At 33.9% G+C, this 20,104-nt stretch overlaps 1 protein-coding gene and 1 long non-coding RNA gene across 4 annotated transcripts in view; one reads left to right on the top strand and one right to left on the bottom strand.

Annotated features, from left to right (window-relative positions):
• LOC141578246 (uncharacterized) overlaps window positions 1–20,104 on the bottom strand; it is an 81,187-nt gene that overhangs the window by 25,504 nt on the left and 35,579 nt on the right. The window lies entirely within an intron of this gene.
• The window catches only part of KLHDC10 (kelch domain containing 10), a 51,080-nt gene that overhangs the window by 12,569 nt on the left and 18,407 nt on the right, over window positions 1–20,104 (top strand). For 2 of the 3 annotated variants that reach the window (XM_010947678.3, XM_074367067.1), the window contains exon 2: window positions 12,000–12,086. The exons of the other annotated variant lie outside the window; for it this stretch is intronic. In XM_010947678.3, coding sequence (XP_010945980.2) covers window positions 12,000–12,086 — 87 coding nt within the window. The remainder of the gene's footprint in view (window positions 1–11,999; window positions 12,087–20,104) is intronic. 3 annotated transcript variants of the gene reach the window in all.

Below are 20,104 nucleotides of genomic sequence, written 5' to 3'. Positions count from 1 at the left end.
AGAGGTGCAGGCTTGGGATATAAATTTTGGAATTATTAGCATACAGATGGTATTTAAATCCACTGATTGGATGAGGTCACTAAGAAAGATTAAATAGAAATAAGGGCAGAAGACTGTAACTCCTGAAGGTGAGAAGGAAAGGAGAAGCAGGTGAAGGTCAGTAAAGTAGGAGGAAGACCAGTGCTGCTTGGTTTCACAAAGGCCAAGAGAGGAAAGGCTTTCAAGGAGGGAGAGATCACCTTGTCAAATGTGCTTGAGAACTTGAGTAAGGTAAGGTTTTAAAATGGTGAACTCTGTAGTACTGTTACCACAGTGCTATAGTTATTGTGGATAAAGTAGGCTTTTGTGGGCTGGCCCAGGGTCTTATTAACTCTTGTAACATGGGAAAATATATTCAGAATTACAAATCACAAACTGACATATAAATTTAGAATTTTGAAATGCAGCATAATTTTTTTCTTTTTTTAAAAATTGAAGTATAGTCAGTTTACAGTGTATCAGTTTCTGGTGTCCAGCACAATGTTTCAGTCATATATATACATATATATATTTCTTTTCATACTCTTTGTCATTATAGGTTACTATAAGATATTGAATATAGTTCCATGTGCTATACAGAAGAAGCTTGTTGTAAGCCTAATTTTTAATAGCCTATATGCTTTTTAAGGTTCACTCTGTTTATTCTCCCTGAACTATTTTTAAGACCATCCGGGGTTTTTTTTGTTGTTGTTGTTGTTGTTTTTTGGTGTAGGGGGAGAATTAGATTTATTTATTTTTAGAGGAGGTACTGGGAATTGAACTCAAGACCTCATGCATGCGCTCTACCACTGAGCTATACCCTCCCTTTGGCCATGTCTTTTTTTTTTTTTAAGTCTTAAGTGTTTTTGAACCTCCAGGTCATTAGATTATTACCAGTATCTATACTGGGCAAACTTGTAGAGCACATAGAATTTATGCTCACTTAAGTATGCGAATATGATTTCTTATTATTGAACTCCTCCTTCCCTGCCCCTCTTTTTTTTTTCATTAATTTTTTTTTAAACTGAAAAACACTACATAAACATGATAACATCAAATAGTATACAAGGGAGACAAAAATCTCTCTTCTACCCCAGATCCTTAGTTCTCTCATCTCTCCCCAGAGGTATCATTAGAGTTTCTGGTGTATATTTCCAGAAATAGAATTTGAATATATATGCATTTGGTATATGTTATCTTTATTTTTAAACAAATTAAAATACAACATAAAGTATTTTTTCTGCACCTGTCTTCTTCTTTTTTCCTAAAACTATATTTTGAAGAATGTTCTATATTATCATATTTAGATTGGTCTGATTCTTCTTCATGACTGAAAGTATTGCATTGTATGTACGTACAGTAATTTGCAAGCCACACACTTGATAGATATTTAGATTGTTTCTGGTCTCCTACTCTTTAAAAACATTGTGCAATGCATAGTGGTAAGTATTGCCCACTTGCCCTTTAATATCTGTTTTTTTAAAGTTTTCTTCAAGTTACAGAACTTAAAAACTCACACAGTTTTCTCTTTTACTCCCATTTCCCTGCTAGTCATTAAGTCCTTATGTTTTATCCCCACATAATATTAGCCAAGCACTTTTATAAACATTTACTCATAACCCAGTGAGGAGGTACTGTGATTGTCCCCTTTTCATAGGGAGAGAAGCTGAGGCCCAGAGGATAAGACCTTGTCCAAGGCAGTATAGCTAACAAGGGACAGAGCCGGGGTTTGGATACCACGGTGTGGTTCCGAAGTCTATGCTTTATGCCACTCTGCTGTGCTCTTCTCTGGTACCTCTCCTTCCCAATTATCCTGTAATTCAGGCCTTCACTGGCTCAAATTGGACTGTAGTAACACAGATATCCCTGCTTTTCCAAAGTTTGCTTTACGCAACCTTACTTTTAAGAAAGATCTACATTAGTACCTGTTTTCACTAACTGAATGAAATCTTAAGAGGATTTTTGCTTTTATGAAAATAGGTGAAAAGTGAAAATGGGGTTCAGCGTTTATTTTGTAGCGAGCCCAACAGCCCAGAGTAGCACCACCAAGCTCCTTCCCCAGGAACTACACTGGGCATCAAGCTGCCATAGCTTGCACTGTGTCTGTGAGCATCTGGCTTTATTGAGATTTATTTTGTTTAAAGGTAATTAAGGCAATTGCTTCTTTGCATTACACCATTTTGGCTTAGGAAGGGTTTCATTAGGAACACTCTACTTTAGGATAGCAGGGGAAACCTGTAATGTTTTTGTCATTCTCAGTCTTCCTTTCCTGTTTCATTCTATATACTGAAACAAGATTAATCTTCCTAAAGCACAGCTATGATTATTGCTTCCCAGACCAAAATCCTTCAATGGCTTCCTGTTGCATTCAGAATTCAGCCCAATCTCATGCTCTTCCCTGTTATGCTATATTGTCAGTGAATTTGCTCCAAGGTTTATCTAAGGTGTGATCATTGAGTTGTCTGTAAGACTAGCTAGTGAAATCAGAAGTAGTTTTTTGCTAGTAGACTAGCAAAAAAAAAAAAAAAAAAAAAAGAGGTAGATAGTCATTGGAGTTGAATGCTGCTTATTAAAAAAGTTGTTTCCCTTTTTACCCACAGTAGCTCTTTCCATATGGTTTCATCAACAGTGTCAACTCAGTTAATTTGCATCAGATGTGATTGATCAAACAAACACTAACCACAAACATCTTAGTGTCATGTAAAATAAATTCCTTAAAATACATATGAACACACAGACCTGAAGCCGGAATATGAAATTTCTAATATGAATTCCAAACGGAGTGCCTTAAAAAGAGGTAATATATTTAGCTTTAAATACACATGGATATACAAAAGAAAACCATTCAAGGAGAGAAATAATTTCTTAAAGCTACATCAGAATTTTTCTACTCAGTTAAGATTTTAAGTTCAAAACTTATCTGTGCATTTATAGGAAAAAATGCTTCAATGCAGATGTTCTTGTGAAGTGTTATCTTTTGAAATTTTTGTTTCTGAGTAAAGAATAGTTGGTATTCTCCCAATGGTGTCTTCTGGTAGAATATAGAACAAATCTATTCCTTCTTTCATTTAACTACCCTTTGAAAACATTCTGGGTCTAAATTCTCTTTAATTTTTTAACTTGGGGTCCATCAATTCAATTCCATCAATTCATGAGTTTGTGGATGGTCTTAAGAGGATTATATCATATGTAAAATTGGCATTTTTCTGGGAAAAGAACCAGTAATTTTTTAGTCTCAATGGAACCTGATTCCCTACTAAAGTTAATATGCCAGACCTACTAGGATAGACCTGGTAATCTGCTTTTTGGTTTTGTTTTTATTTTTATCATTTTTAATAAGCTTGCAACAAGCCATCTCAGGAATCATAGCACTAAGTTAGGTCTGAGATTCTTAGAGCATTTCCGATTCCATTGAAAATTGTAGAATTTTTAGAGCTTTAGAGACCATCTAGTATACATATAGTTTATGGTATATTTATAGTTAATTCTTCCTATCAAAAGATTCTTCTGGTTGAAAAATGTGGGGGTTTATTTAAAACTTTATTTCAAAGTCTTAGCAGCCATTCATAAAACATAGAAATGTAATGGTGGTATCTTAAATCAGGAGTGTTCCTAGGATTTTTGTTTGTTAGATCCAGATTTAGTATTTTAATCTAACACAGGTTTATGAATTATAATACTTTTTGATTAATTTTTAATCTACAATTTTTAGCTTATTTTGTTTTTACTATTTCTAAGGAAGGATAGTATAGCTTAGAATTCAGTCATTTATGAACACTGGGTTCAGTATCACATCTACCCTTTGGAACAGTTTGAACCAGATATAACTGCTTCTGTGCTCCCTGCCTCTTCCAAAGACAGAACTCTTTACCCAATAAACCTATTTTTTTTTTAGTAAAGTGATACTTGAATAACTAATGATATAAACCAAAATGACAACGAGCAGCTTAAGATTTGAAGATATCTCTCAATGTGCTATGATTCTTTCATTTTTATAGAAGGGAAGAAGTCTATGATAGTCCTGCCTTTTGCCACAAATGTTAGAGGGGTAATGTCGACAAAAAACAGAGACTAGAGTGAAAGAAAACAGAAAAATGAAGCACAATGGGAAATGAACATGTTTTAATGACCAACAGAAATGGCAAGCAACAGAAAGGCAAGAACCAGCAATTTTCATTTCTTTAACATTTATTCCTTTCATAGTGCCAAAATATTTGAGTTGGCTTATAAATAGAGATATATATGAAAATAGAATGTTTAAAGCAAACAAACAAATAAGGGGTGTGGTTAAAAACAGAAGATATAACATATCTGATGTCTGTGGGGCAAATAGCTGCTTTTGCCATAATATTGTAACTCCCTAAAGATAACATTTTCTTTGCCTGTATTTTGCAAATACGGTAGAAGCCAGTAAGTAGTCAACAGCTGCTCACACCCTGGCTTGAAGACCCTTAAAACAATCAGAGTGGCCCTTCATGTTGCCAGCATAGTTGTTCTTAACCATTTTTGACTTCTAAAAAGCTAAGGGATAGGAAATATTACAGTTATTCCATTACTTGCAGTGACTTAGTATGGTTTTTATTCTTAAGTGGCAATATAATGATATAATTGGCTGTCTGTATCCACAGGTTCCATATCCATGGATTCAGCCAACCTCGGGCCAAAAATATTTAGGGAAAATAAAATTCCATAAAGTTACAAAAAGCAAAACTTGAATTTGCTGCATTCCAACAACTATTTATGGAGCATTTACATTGTATTTACAACTATTTATGTCGTATTTACATTGTACTAGGTATTATAAGTAATATAGAGAATTTAAAGTATAAGAGAGGATATGCCTGTAGGTTATATGCAAACACTTCACCATTTAATAGTATAAGAGATTGAGCATCCTTGGATTTTGGTATCCATGAGGGGTCCTGGAACCAATCCCCCAGGGATACTGAGAGTCGACTATATAATGAGGGATAATACCAGAATCTTGGGAGAGAAGAGCAACTTCTTAGGGGCTTGGGAGAGTGTACCTTTGGTTGAGAATTAGTGCCTCAGTATTCATTCATTCATTTATTCAGTTATTCATTTTACAAGTCTTTATCAAGTGCCTCTACTAGATTTTTTCAGGTACCAAATTGAATTGTGACTATGAGCATTATTGTAGAGTGGTTAAGAGTAATTTGGATCCAAACTGCATGGGTTTGAATCCCAGAATTTAGCAAATTACTTACTTTCTCTGTGTCTTAGTTTTCTCATCTGTAAATTGGGGATCATAATATTATCTATCTCATAGGGTTGTAGTGAGGATTAAATGAGTTCTTGGAATAGTATTTTTATTAAGGAATGCAGTTGTTTTCACATATGCACACAAAAACATACATATATGTAATGCCATGACTGATTAATCTACAACACAGTGTAATATAGCACTGTAATTCATATTTTAGTTTATATTGGTTTGTATACCACTTTGTTTCATTCAAAAAAGAATGAGACAGAACTGAAGCCTCCTAAAGGAATACTCTATACCCAAGCAGCACAACAGAACTAAGATTTGGGTTCAGATCTTGTTTTGAAAGGCAAAGGCAGAAATTTAAAAATGAGTATATGTAAGTGCTAGGAATAGAGAGATAATAAATGTTATTTCTCTTATGTTTAGAAGAAAGTCATTTACTTAACAAGCCCAAAGTGTGGGATGGTACATATAGACATAGTCCTGCCAGTGCGTTAGGGAGTAGAGTGCAGGCTGGATTTTGGCCCCTACCGTAGCCACTTGATGTGTCGCTCTCTTGCGGTAAGCAGTCTGCACAGTTGTGCAGTGATTCTGACTACAGTATTAATTTGCTTCTCTTTTAAAATTCTTTGTACATACTGAATTGCATAATGGAGTAGGACTATATCATATAAATCTGAATTCTTAGGTCGTGTTTTCTATTGATAGTTCTAATTACTAAAATATTCATAATTATTTCAGATACATCATTTTGAATGTGTCTGCCTCATATCAACATCAGATTTTCCCCCTTCATTTTCATTTTTATTTATTCAATTTTTCATTCTTTTTACTTTGAGATATTGTAGATTTATGTGCAATTAAAAAAATAATAGAGAGATCCATATATGCTTCATCCAGATTCCTGAATGATAACATCTTGTTACTGTTGTGTAATAACACAACCAGGAAATCAACATTGATACCATCAACTGATTTTAATCAGATTTCATTGGTTTTACATGTGCTAATTTGTATGTGTGTGTGTGCATGTGTTTATATTGAGTTTTTTGTAATTTTATCACGTGTAGATTTGCATGGCCACCTAGTCAAGATAGGGAACAGATCCATTTACGAGGGTCCCTCATGTACCCTTGTATAGGCACAACCACCTCCCCTGGAAAAACCCCTGGTAACTGCTAATCTGTTCTCCATGTCTATAATTTTGTCATTTCAATAATGTTATATAAATGGAATCATACAATATGTAACACTTTAACATTGGCTTTTTTTCATTCACTATAATTCCCTTGAGAGCCATCCAAAGTGTTGCCTCTATCAGTGGTTAGTTCATTGATACTGAGTAGTCTGCCATGGTATGGATTTATCACAGTTTGTTTACCCATTCTGACTCCTTAGAAGGTTGTTGCCACATTTGGGCTCTTATGAATGAAGTTTCTGTGACCATTAATGTACAAGATTTTGTGTAAGCATGAGTTTCTTTTTTCCCCCTGTTTGCTTGATGTTGAATTTTATCAAATGCTTTTTCTGCATTTATTGAGGTGATTGCATGGTTTTTCTCCTTATTCTGTTTATGTGGTGAATGATACTGATATTTGGATGATAAATCAGCATCACATTCTTGGAATAAATTTCACTTAGTCATGATGAATTATCCTTTTTCTGTAACTTTGATTTGATAATATTTTGTTTAGAATTTTTGTGCCTATGTTTATAAAGGATGTTGACCTGTAATGACTTTTAATGTCTTTATCCGACTTTGATATCAGAGTTCTACCAGTCTCAGAAGTGAGTTTCTCTGTTCTCTGAAAGCATTTGCATCTTCCTTAAATGTTTAGAGTGAAGCCACCTAGTATTCTCAAATTTTTTACATAATACTTAAATTTATATTTTCTGACAATATCTATATTAATCACTTTCTGTATGTTTCTTCTGAACAAGACAAGGTCTTTACCATTAATCTGCTTTCCCTTCTCCCAACCCTCTTACCCTCACAATCATTCCTATCAGCATCTGAGATTATAGATTTGAATGTTAGTAAGCTTTTGTGTTTTGTTTTTTTTTTTTGACCCTGGTCAGCAGTTACTTAATCTTACTTTGCCAGTTTCTCTGTTTACTCTTTTCTTGTACCTTGATTATTGTTCTTGGATTATTATTATTTTAAATTCCAGATATATATCTCTGAGTAATTCTTTCATCAGAACTCTGAGGGAAGCAAAGTTTTTGTGTCCTTGTACATTCAAAAATGCCTGAATTTCCCTTTCACAATTGAGTTAGAGTTTGAGTAGATATATAATTCTTGATTTACAACTATATCTAGTTGTCCCAGGACCATCTGCTGAAAAGATTATTCTTCCCCCACTGAGTAATCTTGTCACCCTTGTCAAAAGTCAATTGACCATAGGTCTATCGGTTTATTTCAATTCTATACCATTAATACATATGTCCATCCTTATTCCAGTACTACAGTTTTGAATACTGTATCTTTGTAGTAAGTTTTTAAACCAGGAAGTGTTAGTCTTCCAATTTAGTTCTTTTTCAAGATTGTTTTGGTTTTCTTGATTAGCTTGTCCATTTCTGCAGAAAAGGCAGGTGGAATTTTTATAGTGATTGCTCAGTTCTCTTTTATATCAACTTTTTAAATGCTTTCCACCTCTTTTTCCTTCTATACTATAGTCTGGTGAATTTCTTGGTTCCATCTTTTAGATTACTAATTTAATTTGCTCTTTATGTTTTTCAGTTCTTAATTAGGTATTCTAGTTCAGTGATCAAAATTTAACTTCTAAGTGTTCTGATTTATTTATTTTTTAAATAAATGTGTTATCATCTTGCCTATCTCTGAGGATATTAATTGTACTTAATCTAAAGTCTTATTCTATTTAAATTGTTAACTTTCTTTGGGTGCAAGTTCTTCTGTTTGTCACACTATACCTCTTTTTCATGTGTGAGTCTTGATTTTTTGTTGATTCATCTTTGAGAGTCTTTGTTAGCCTTCCTGTGAATATTACATCTGTTTATTGCAGGAGGTCTCCACTGACTGGTGGGTAGAGGTGGAATGTGCAATGAGGTGGAGTGTACCAATCGCCAGTCTTCTTTAGTGTCTGTCCCCTCTTTTGCCTGGGGTTTAATATCCACCCAGCGCTCTGTCCTATCTTTCTGATCCAGGTGTTTATATTCATTGTTCCTACGTGGGGAGTGACACCTTTCTTGTTTGGTGCCACTGTTCCCATCTGGGAGAAAATACATACCTCTGTTCTATAATGCTTGATCCAAAGAGGTAAATGGTGGGAGAGATTAACCTGCTTTGTAACTTCTGTGCTGCCCTCTAACAGTCATGCTGTAAATTTTATAAATTACTTCAGTTCTTTCTGCTGTCCTCCACCTCTGGGTTTAGTTTACTCTGAGGGCTGCTCTGACCACTTCTAATAGCCCTCTACTCTGGGTGCATAGGTAGGGCTGTAGTTTCCTCTTTTCCGCTGATCCTATCAGCTTTTCATCTTTCAGTGATTCACTAAGAACGTTTCTTGTTTTCTTTTGACTATAGATTTTTAAAAAATGGTTTTATGTTACTTGCAGGGTTTAGGGGGAAGGGGAGCTTGCTTGCAGTGTGCCTACCATCTTGATTGCCAGCATCATATTGCCAGTGCTATACCATCTTGAGCAACTGTATGGTATTTATAGTGAAATACACAAAAAGGAGAAAAAAAACTAATAAAAATAAAATATTGATGAAATGATTGAAGAAATTGTGGGTTTTGTTTTGAAGAGAAGAAGCAATCATAAATGAAGATTGGCATTCAAATTAAAGCTTCAATGAACAAAACTTCAGGAATATATTTACATGAAATTGGAAAGGCGTGTATTTGCTGTGTTGCTGGTTTCCTTTTTTTCCCTGCTCTTTGGCTGACGGAAGAAAACATGGGTTCTTAAGTTAGTGCCTACTCTGTGTAAATAACTTCCATAGAGTCAACATTAGCCTAAGCTTGTGACAGACTTATGTTGGTTGCTGAGAGAGAAACAGGTCAAAGACGTTTGGCAGAGCTCTGAGAAAACATCAGAAAGGATTTTTGATTACAACTTTGGTTCAGTAATTTTCAGTATTACTCCCTCACTGGTATTCTAAATTTGTTTTATATTTTCCCATTATAAAATATGTCATAGAATTTTTGGATAATATAAAAGAGGTGATAATCCTCAACCCCAGTCATAACCACTGTTAACACTCTTGGTGTGTTTCTTTACAGTGTTTTCTTATTATAGCTTTAAAAAAAGTTAAAGTAATATGGTATTGTTTTTCTTCCAGTCCAAAAGTAATGCCTACTTACTGAGTGAGAAAGCTTGGAAAATAAAGACCAGCACTAAGGAGAAAAAAACAAAGTCACTCATAATAACTGCCCAAAGATAACCACAATTAAAATTGGATGTTTATCCTTACCGTATTTTTCATGAATACATAAAAACACTTTTTTCTTTGTTAATGTAATATACTCTACTACTATTTTGTACTTTGCACTTTTCATTTGCAATATATTGTGAATGTTTTCTCATGTTAGTAAATAGTCTTGTATATACTTTTCAGTGCTACAAAAATATGAATATATTTAAGTATGTTTATTTAGCTTACTTACTTAACCATCTCCCTATCATTGGACATTGAAAGCATTTCAAATTTTTTTTTTACCATTATAAATAATATCATAGTATCTTTGTTCCATACATCTTTCCATGCATCTATGATTGTTTCTTTAGGAATAAATTCCTAGAAGTGGAATAGCTGGGTCAAAGGGTATGTACATTTTAATGCTTTTGATGCATAAAAATGTCAAATTTTAAGCTAATCATTTGTTATATTATGTCTTGTATTGCAATGTAATTGTTTTATGTGTCTGTCTTGTCTCCTTAATTAGAATATAAGCTTCTTGAGGGTAAGGGACGTTTCTTATACATCTTATGTATCTTTTAATATTGTGATTTACAATGTTGAACTTATGACTCACCGACAAATAATTGTATTGATTTAAAGCTGTGGTTCTTCAATCTTTGGATGTCATAAACCTGTAAATTTAAAAATATGTTTATTTTGGGGATATACATAGGCTTGCAAATTCTCTATTTTTCGAGAAAGAATATTATAGAACAAAATCAACTACCATTTCCTATTAACTTAATCTCAAAAGAAAAGACTGTTTAATAACAAAAAGTTTCTAATTTCTGAAAAAAGGACAGGCCTTTAAGTGAAACATTTTAGTTTTTTAAAAAACTCACTGCTTTGTTCATATTTTTCTCATTTTGTGTTGGACTGGTGAATCTTCACCCAACATTTGGGAACTACTGATTTAAAAGATATAAAGGATTAACAGATAAACCCTTTTGCAAAATAAATAATTCTTCCCCTTGCCCACAAGTATGTCTTCTCTACAATATAAACTATACATGTGCAGGTAATGCCATTTCATTACACAGAATGTGTGTATCTCTAGGTACAGGTACTACAGTGGACAAAAGAGACCTTGCTGATGAACATTTGAATATATTTCCATTTGCCAAAACCAAAAACATATGCTTTCTAAGGAATTTGAGACAGGTTAAGTGTGGTATAGCAGAAAGAAGGCAGGTATTAAGAGTCGGTCTGCCTAGACTTGAATTCTGGCTCTGGCATTAAGTCACTTAATTTTCCTTTAGTTTCCTTACTTGTAAAATTAAGATGATAATATCTTCCTTGAAGTGTTTTTATAGTCCCTGTTATAGTCATTACTTCACTGTAATGTAATTATTTGTTTAGGCATCTGCCTTCCACAAGACCGTGAGCTCTTGAGGATAGGAGTCATATCCTCCTTAGGCTGCCCTGGAGCCTAGCCCAGGGCCCGAGGCAGAGCAGGTGCTTAATGAAATGACTGTTGAACCCATACAGGATTGTTATGAGGATCAAATGAGGTAATATGTGTAGAAGCTCTTTGTAAGCTTTAAACTCTATACCAATGTTAATTGTTTTCATTGCCTGTAAGAGCTATCTTTGGGAGCTATCAAAACTTTGGGAAGAGACAAGAATTATCCCATTTAACAGTTCTATAATGCTTTGCATTTTTCTTCTATTTTATAAGAAGACAAGTTTTAATTGGGGTTAAAGTGCAGCTAATTTGCTTCCTGGGAAGGTAGAGGAATTTCCTTTTTTTCTCCCCGAACAATGGAACTGTCAAGATATTAAATGTTTGTTTTATTTGGTTGCTACCATAAAATTTTAATTATAGCAAATCAGCTTATTTCATAAAGAATGGTGCCCATTGCTTTATCCTCTTAACCATATAACTGATAAAAGGATACCAAATCTGAAGGAGAACAGGAATCTACATTATGCCAAAATAATTTTAATGAGAGCTCCCTTTTTAACATTCATTGACTTTTAAAAATATAGTTTCTAATCTGTTTATAAAGCTCCTGGTGAATTTTTGCCACAAGATGGCATTGGTGATTACTGAATGCATGTTCTGTTGAACCAGAATTCAAAAAAATGGTGCGCATAATTGTTTGTAAACTTTTGGGGATGAGTTGAAAACCTTCATCATTGCTTTTATATATTAATTTAATTTTGTTTTGACTTACAAAACAGGGATAAGTGCTACTTTACATCACTTCTTTCTGTATTCAAGTATTGTTTTGTTTCCTGTTTTTCTGTCTTTATTACTACAGTAACTATGTATTATTTGCCATGTGTTGTATGTGTCTGACTTATTGCTGATAATTGTGGTAACAGGTAAGAAGAAAATACGATGGGACCCAGTTAGGAGGCGCTTCATTCAGTCCTGTCCCATCATAAGGATCCCTAACAGGTTTTTGAGAGGTGGGTGATAACTAGCAAGAGACTATGCTTCATATGGGTTAAAGGGAATTTTGAATGAATTTTCTAAACTCAGAATTCTGGTTTTTAAAAATTGTCTAAACAGCTAAAATTGGACAAAGGAAAGTCTAGAACTTAATTTTAAGTCTGTGTTTCCTATTGACCACTGTTGGAATTGTAACCAAAAGTTTTAGGGAGTTAGAATCACTTAATGTGCATTAGATGGTAGAAATAAATCATCTCACTGATAACAGTATTATTCCATTGTAACCATATTAATAGGAACTTTGAATGAATAACTTATAAAATATGGGGGTGGGAAAGAATTTTCTAAATATGACTTTCAGGAAGAAATAAAAATTAATTTATGTGACTGTATAAAATTTAAAACCTCATGTCAAAAATCATAAATAAAAAGATAAAAGGGGAAATATTTGTAATAAATGGTTAATATCACAAATATATAAAGAGCTCTTATAAATCAATAGTTTGAAAGCAAATACCCACTAGAAAAACAGGGAAAAGAACATGAATAGTCAATTCATAAAAAGAAAGGTCAGTAAATATGAACCAATATTTATTTTTACTATTGTTATAAACATGATAATTAAAATAATAAGCCATGATTTCCACCTATTAGGTGGGCAAAGACTAAAAATAAGAATACCCAAGGGTATGGGGAAATGAAACTCATATATTGAAGGGAGTGTAAATTTAACACAGCCTTTCTGGATTTAATTTCACAATATATGTATCAAAAGCCTTAAAAATGTTCACATCCTTTGACCTAGTAATTCTTACTTTTAGAAATGTTGCATTCTTTCTATTTTTTCCAGTAAAACATACTCCCTACTGAAAAAAGAAAATCCCAGAATAGGGTTGAAAACTCTGGTTCCCACTATTTTTCTAGGTATAACAAATTGTCAGACAAGCATGCTTAACATTACAATTTAGACCTTGTTGTTTATAAACCAGTGTATCTAATTTTGATTGAAGAGATTACTTTTTTAAAAAGACTAGAAAAAAATCCTATAGCAGCTAAAGATGTTTCTGTATTTAGTGCCTATTTTTAGCAGCCAAGCTCCAGAGCATGAAAAAAAAAAAAACAAACCTAGTCTAAATGGGTCAAAATAAGATACTTTGGGTGCTGTGCTACCTTTTAGCATAAATAATTTTATTGATAGAGGCTAAGAGGAATTTTAGTTTTATGTGACCAAAAAACCATTGTGCACATGTGGCCAAGAAGGTATATCTAATTCTATAACATTTTTTTCTATTTAAAAATTAGAATGCTAATTTATTGATTTACAATTAGATAACTTGGGCTGACTAAATTTAAATATAAGTAAGAAATTGTTTAATTAGGATATAGAATTCAATATAATATAAATTTTGTACAAATATAAACAAAAAACAAAGGAAATAGTGAAATAATAAATCTAGATGGTAGGATTTTAATTTTCTTTTGTACATTCTCTGTTGTTCAATATTTTAATCATGGAAAAAAGAGATTAGCACAGGTAAGTTTCATAACTTTGGTTATTTTGTAAGCCCTAAATTGCCTCAAACAATGGCTGAGGAAGATGGTCTCTAACAGTGCTGAGAAGAGTGAGGCGGAAGTAAACTCAGCATTAGCGCAACATCAAGACCACCAGTGACCGCCTCTAAATCAGTGGCCTTGTCTCTTAGTTCTCATCTTCTTTGATCTGTTTGTAGTGTTTGATCTGTTGACCACCTGCACCTTCTTAAATTTTTCTCTTCTTTTGGGTTAATTTACTGTACAATCTGAGATGTTTCCTTCCTACCTCTTTGATTGTTCATTCTGTTTTCTTCACCAGCTTCTTCCTTCCTACTCACTAAAGATGGGTATTGCTCCAACGTTCTGTCCTCTCCATTATCCTCCTTTGGTTATCTCATCAGATTTCAGACTTAACTAACCTCGTTCGTTCGTTCGTTCATTCTTTCATTCTTTCAGCATTTCTTGATTTCCTATGTAACAGACACTGTACTAGCTCAGTGATCTAGGCAATAGAGAATCAGGTAAAGAAACGATTACAGAATAGTTTGAGTGTAATTCTTTGTGATAAGTGTCCTGATGAGGTAATATGGTATGGGAGGGCACAGAAGAGGTACCTAACCACCTGTGGGGAGGACAGAGAAAGAGAAGTAGCTATCAGGGTGATTTTTCAGAAAAGATGTACTTAAAGTCTGAGTCGGTGTTAGCAGGGGAAGGTTGGAACATCTCAAACCATGGGAACCAAGCAGCTTGTGTAAAGGCAGTTAGGCAGAGCAGAGCATGGCCTTTCAGGGAACTGTAGGAGGTTCAGCAGAGTGGGAAAGAGTGTGGAGAGAAGAAGCTGAAGAAGCCCAGCTTAAGTGGGGTACCACCTGAGGGGAGTCTTCAAGATCAGCTTATTTCTTAATTAGCGAGGAGATTTAATTGAAAGACCAGTTATGAGATTATTACAGTTATCAACGTGGGAAATGATAGAGGCTGCAACTAAGGTAGTTATAGTAGAAATAGAGAGTAGGGAGTTGATTTGAAATATAAGGAAGTGAAATTAGGTAAGACTTGAAGAGGAGGAGGGGAAAGTGAAGAAAGCTTCCAGCTTTCTGTGTGGACCATTTTCTCTTTACCAGGTGTTATATAGATGGATGGAAGGGCAGATTGAGGGAAAAGATGGTAAATTCAGCTTAATCTCCCCAAAGCAATAATAGCGTATCCTGAAACACTCAAAGAGTTATTTCCAGGGAAGCCTCCTTGGAAGTCCCATCTCTTTGTTCTGATGGCACCCTCTGTGTTCCTGCCTCTGTCATAACACTTATCACACTGAATTACAGTCATCTGTTTACTTATTTGTGCCTGCCATAGACTGTAAGCTCTGTAAGGGCAGGGGCAGTGGGACAGTGCCTTTCATTTCTTTGTCTCGAGTTTGTAGCACAGTGCATGTAGTAGGTACATCATGTGTATTTGAATTGAATTGAATCATTTGTTAAGTCTGTTGTCAGGGAATAGGATGGGACAAGAATTTTAGTACATTCTCAACTTCTTTCTGGTGGTGGTGACAGTAAACTGATGAGTTGCTGAGAAGATGAAAATGCTGTTGTTTAGTGTTTCCTTAGATTTAAAAAAAAACTTACCTGTACTTTTGAAATTACCACTTTCAAGCCTCTCGTTTTAGGAATCCTACACATTATCTCTGTTAATTCTGATCGAACAGTTTCATAGAGCTCATTTTCTATCACTAGATCCTGCATCTTCTCTAAAAGGTATTTCTACCCATTAAAAGTGTGATGTGAAAACAGTATTGGTGTAGTGAAATGTTTCCATTACAAAATGATAGGCCAATTATATCCATTTACCCTCCCATACTTCTCAGATATTATTGAAAATGACAGAAAAGAATGAATCATAATTGTATTGAAAAACAAAAGGGAGTCTTTCAAGCTGGATTACTTATGTCTGAATCCAGGCTCTGCCATTCACCAACTGTGTGACTTTGGGCAAGTTGCTTTTATTTTATTTATTTATTTTTTGCCTCAATTTCCTCATCTGTAAAATTAGGATGATGATAATAGTACCAAACTCCTAGGGTTGTTGTGAGTATCAAGCGAGGTAATTTGTGCAGAGTACTTAGAAGAGTTTTTACGTTTAGCTGACGTTGAATTAATGTTAGCTGCTGCCATTCTTGCTATTGTTATAATACCAGAAAATTTAAGGGATTTCGGAGTAGTAGAAAGCAGTTAGAATTATAATGATTGAGGAACAAGAACAGAATAAAATGCAACCCCACATACGTACTCCTGCTGCATGCTAGAAGTCAGAGAATTTCTTTTTTTCCAGAGAATTTCTTAATAGAGCTCCTTTTCTGAAACTGTAATCCTAGAATCAGCAAGTATAGGAGGAAGCAGCAGGGTTTTAGGTAATGGACCCTCCATGATAGATTGGATGAGGAGGGTGGAATAAGGGGAGGAGAAGACAGGGAGCTCCACCAAAGATTGATGTGCATTTAAGGACCATATCATCAAAATGAAGCCCTCCTCACTTTTGGCAAAATTGCTTTTTCTAAAGAGAAAGCTGTCAGTGTACCACTTACCTACAGAGACCTACAAGCAGAGAGATCTCCCATTTGGAGGTTTGGTGACAGAGTAATACAACTGTGGAGGAAATCTATATCTCTCACAAGACTAGTCAGTGTAGCCCTTCATTCATTAATATGAACAGGTGATCAAGGCCTACCAGACATCTGAGGGAAATTAAACTTGAAAGAAGATGACCAAGCTGAACAAATGAAACAACTGACCATGGTGGAAACAGAGATACTGAGGAAGCAGAATGGAGGGTCAGGAAGTTCTCATCACAGCAGGTTTCCTCAGAGTCAAGAGTGAATTGGGTCCACAAATAAAAAGCCAACTGCCGTGGAGAAAAAAGGAATGATCAAAGAATTAGTTCCATATTGAAATTTGATTGCTTAAATAAAAGTGCAGTTGGAGAGTTAAATAATCCACAGGCTTAAGACCAATTTCTACGAAAATGAAGTAGGGGAAGTTTATCGACTATAAAGCAAGAGGACAAAAAGAGAAAATACATGAGGAAAATTATACTTTGAGGATAGATCTAAGTGATCCAGTATTTATTTTACAGTGTTAACACAAGGAATGTCAGTGGAAGGGAGAAAATAAAGAATATTTCCCTACACTGAAGAAAGAAAAACTCTTGAGTTTTCAAGTGTAAAGGGCCTACCAAGGAACAAGCTAGAAAAATATAAAAACAAAAAGCATCTATCTGTGTATTACTGAACTACTTACAATTTCAGAGATAGAAAGCAGGCTGTATAGAAAGACTCAAGACTTAAGAATCAGACTGGTATTGGATTTCTCACCTGTAGCGTGGTTTGCTGGAAGATAAGTGCCTTCAGTGTTCTGAGGGAAAATTATTTTGAACACAAAACTGCACCCAATCTCACTAATATTTAAATGTTTAAGTGGGGGTCAGAATAAATAAGAACTCTGAAAAATTGATGAACACACCCTTTTTGAGATTACTTGAAAATGAAAAATCCAAGAAAGAGGAAGGTTTGGACACAAGAAGCAGTAGTGTGCAAAAAAACCTGTAAAACTTAGAGCTGTGTCTAAATACAGGGACTGTGAGGCCTGGTAATACTGTTAAGAAAATATTTCCAAATATATAGAAGAATAATATAAGTATAGTATATATGTATGTGTATATTTGTATGTATGTATATGACATTCTGCAACTAACATTTCAGATGATTTGAATAAATTTGGGGTAGGGAGAAAGTCAAACTGCTAAAGATCTTATAATTTTTTGTTTTACAACTTATAGGTATAATATATGCTTTTTAAAATTCAAATAATATGGAAATACACAGGGTGAAAAATGAATGTCCCTATCTCAAGTATATATAATGAAAATCAGTAAGAAAAAGACATCTCAGTAGAAGAATGTATAAAAGGCTAGAGCAGGCACTTCCCAAAAGAAACAATCCATTTGGCCAGTAAATGTGAAAAGGTGCTCAAACTAATTAGTAATGAGAGAAATGCATATTAAAACCAGAGTGACTTTCCACAGCTAGCTAGTAAACTGAGGTTTGAATAAGAAAAAAAAAAAAAACCCCACAATGAGATAGGTCTACAAACCCACAGGAATTGCTAAATTAAAAAGACTTATGATACTAATACTCTAATACTAAATATTTGTGAACAGTTTGGCCTTACCAAGTAAAAGTAAAGATTTCCATACATTATAATGCAAATTCTGTTTCTACATTTATAGCCAACAAATATGGGCCCCTGTGCACCTGAAAATGTGTACAAAAATTTTAGAGCAATATAAGGGGGGAGGGTATAGCTCAGTGGTAGAGCACGTGCTTAGCATACACAAGGTCCTGGGTTCAATTCCCAGTTCCTCTAGAAATAAATAAGTAAACCTAATTACCTACACCCCCAATTTTTTTTAAGTTTTCTTTAATTTATAGCAGTATAAGAACCACTCATTTGAAACAACCCAAATATCCATTCTCTACAACATTGACTGGATAAATTGTGGTATTGTTCATACAAAGAAATAATATTTGGCAATGGAAATGAACAGACTATCTCTAACTCCAACAAGATGGAGGAATCTCAGAAACATAATTGTGAATGAAAGATCTCAGAAAGAAAATATACTGTTTTATTTTATACGAATACACTTTGAAACTAGGCCAAAATAAACAATTTTGTTTAGGGTTGCATACTTAGATATAATAAAGCTATTAAAAGAAAGCAAGTTTTGTGATTGCCATAAAAATCTGGAAATATGTTTCCTCTAGAAATGAAGAAGGTGGGATGGAGAGGGTTGTGATTAAAAGGGGCGGGTAAGATTGGGTATCTGGGTGCTGGCAGTATTCTATTTCTTGACCTGAATAATGACTGCAGTTACTTTTTGATAATTTGTTAAACTATGCATTTCTAGTTAAGTATGTTCCTATACATGTGCTATATTTCACAGTAAAAGAGGTTAAATAAAAATAAAAGCAAAGTCCCATTTCACATCTTCACTCCTCACCATATTCCCCTTTCCAGAAATAGCCTCCATAAATAGCCAAGTTTCTTTCCAGACATGATTTACTCTTAATAGTGTTAAAGAAATAAAAATGTATGGGTTTAAAAAAATATATTGGGAATAAAAGGATGTAGCTCTTCCTAGGAAAAAAGGAAAGGAAAAGAAGAGAAAGCTTAATTATTTCAGTAAAATTAGAAAAGTAAGAAAATGAAACAATGAGAAAGAACGATAAATTAAAATATACATAATATGGCAGGGATAAACCTAAATAAATCAAGATCAAAGTGGGTTTATCTGTGGAATGTAGTTTAGTACTTTAATAGGTTAAGAGAAAAAGTGATTTTCTGCTATCAAAAAAAGCATTTAATAAAATTTGATACTGAGTGCTTTCATTATATTAAAAGGCATCAAGCTGTACTTTTATGATATATGCACTTTTCTGTATATTTTAATAAAAATTTTTTTACTAATAAACTATCTATAAGAAGCCAAAGCAAATATCATATATAATAGTGAAACATTACCAGTATCCTCATTAAAGTAAAAAATGAGAGAAAGATACAGATTATTATCTCCACTAGTCAACCTTGTTCTGGAAGTTTCAGCCAATTTAATAAAAGATGGGGAAAAAAAAGGTACAGATATTGGAAAGAAAGCTGAAAGTTGTCATTAATAACAGGATGATATGATTGTCTACTATAAAGTTCAAGATAATGAACTAATGATAACTAATACTAGAGTCCAGAAAACTGTCTGGTTAAAATTTAAATTTGCAAAGATAAATTACTTTCCTAAGTATTAACAATAACCATTTAGAAAATAAAAGATATCTATTCATAATATATAGAGAATTATAAAGTGCTTAGGAATAAAAAACAAGAAGACAATGAACCTGTCCTGATGGAAATCAAAAAGATGAGGATAAATAGCTAGAGATTATGTTCCTTCATGGGTTATCCCAAATAAAATCCTCAAGAGACTTCCTTAAATTTTAATTTTAATTTTGACATAATTTTAGACTTACAGAGAAGTTACAAGAATGGAGAAAAAAATTCCTATATTCTTCACCCAGATTTCCTAGGTGTTAACATTTAACCACATTTACTTTATCCTGTCCTGTCTTTTCTCTCTCTCCTCTCTCACTCTCCCCTCTCTCTCTGTAATACATAGGCACATACGTATTGTTTTTCTGTTTGAACCATTTGAGAGTAAGCTGCTGGCACAATGCTCCTTTACCCCTAAATACTTTAGTGTTTGTTCCTGGGAAACAAAGATACTCTCTTATATAACTGCAGAACAAGTACCAAAATGAGGAAACAAACACTATCAACACTGTACATAATGGATAAAATTAACACTAGTTTCAAATTTACAGACCTCATTTCAGACTTTGTCAGTTATTCCAATAATGTCCTTTATAGTGAAAGAAAATCCCAGATCATGTGTTGCATTC

The sequence above is a fragment of the Camelus bactrianus genome, chromosome 7, assembly GCF_048773025.1.
Source record: "Camelus bactrianus isolate YW-2024 breed Bactrian camel chromosome 7, ASM4877302v1, whole genome shotgun sequence".
In the NCBI taxonomy this organism is placed as follows: Eukaryota; Metazoa; Chordata; class Mammalia; order Artiodactyla; family Camelidae; genus Camelus; species Camelus bactrianus.
The sequence above is the reverse complement of the archived record's forward strand: the minus strand, read 5'-3'. Positions and strand labels throughout refer to the sequence as shown.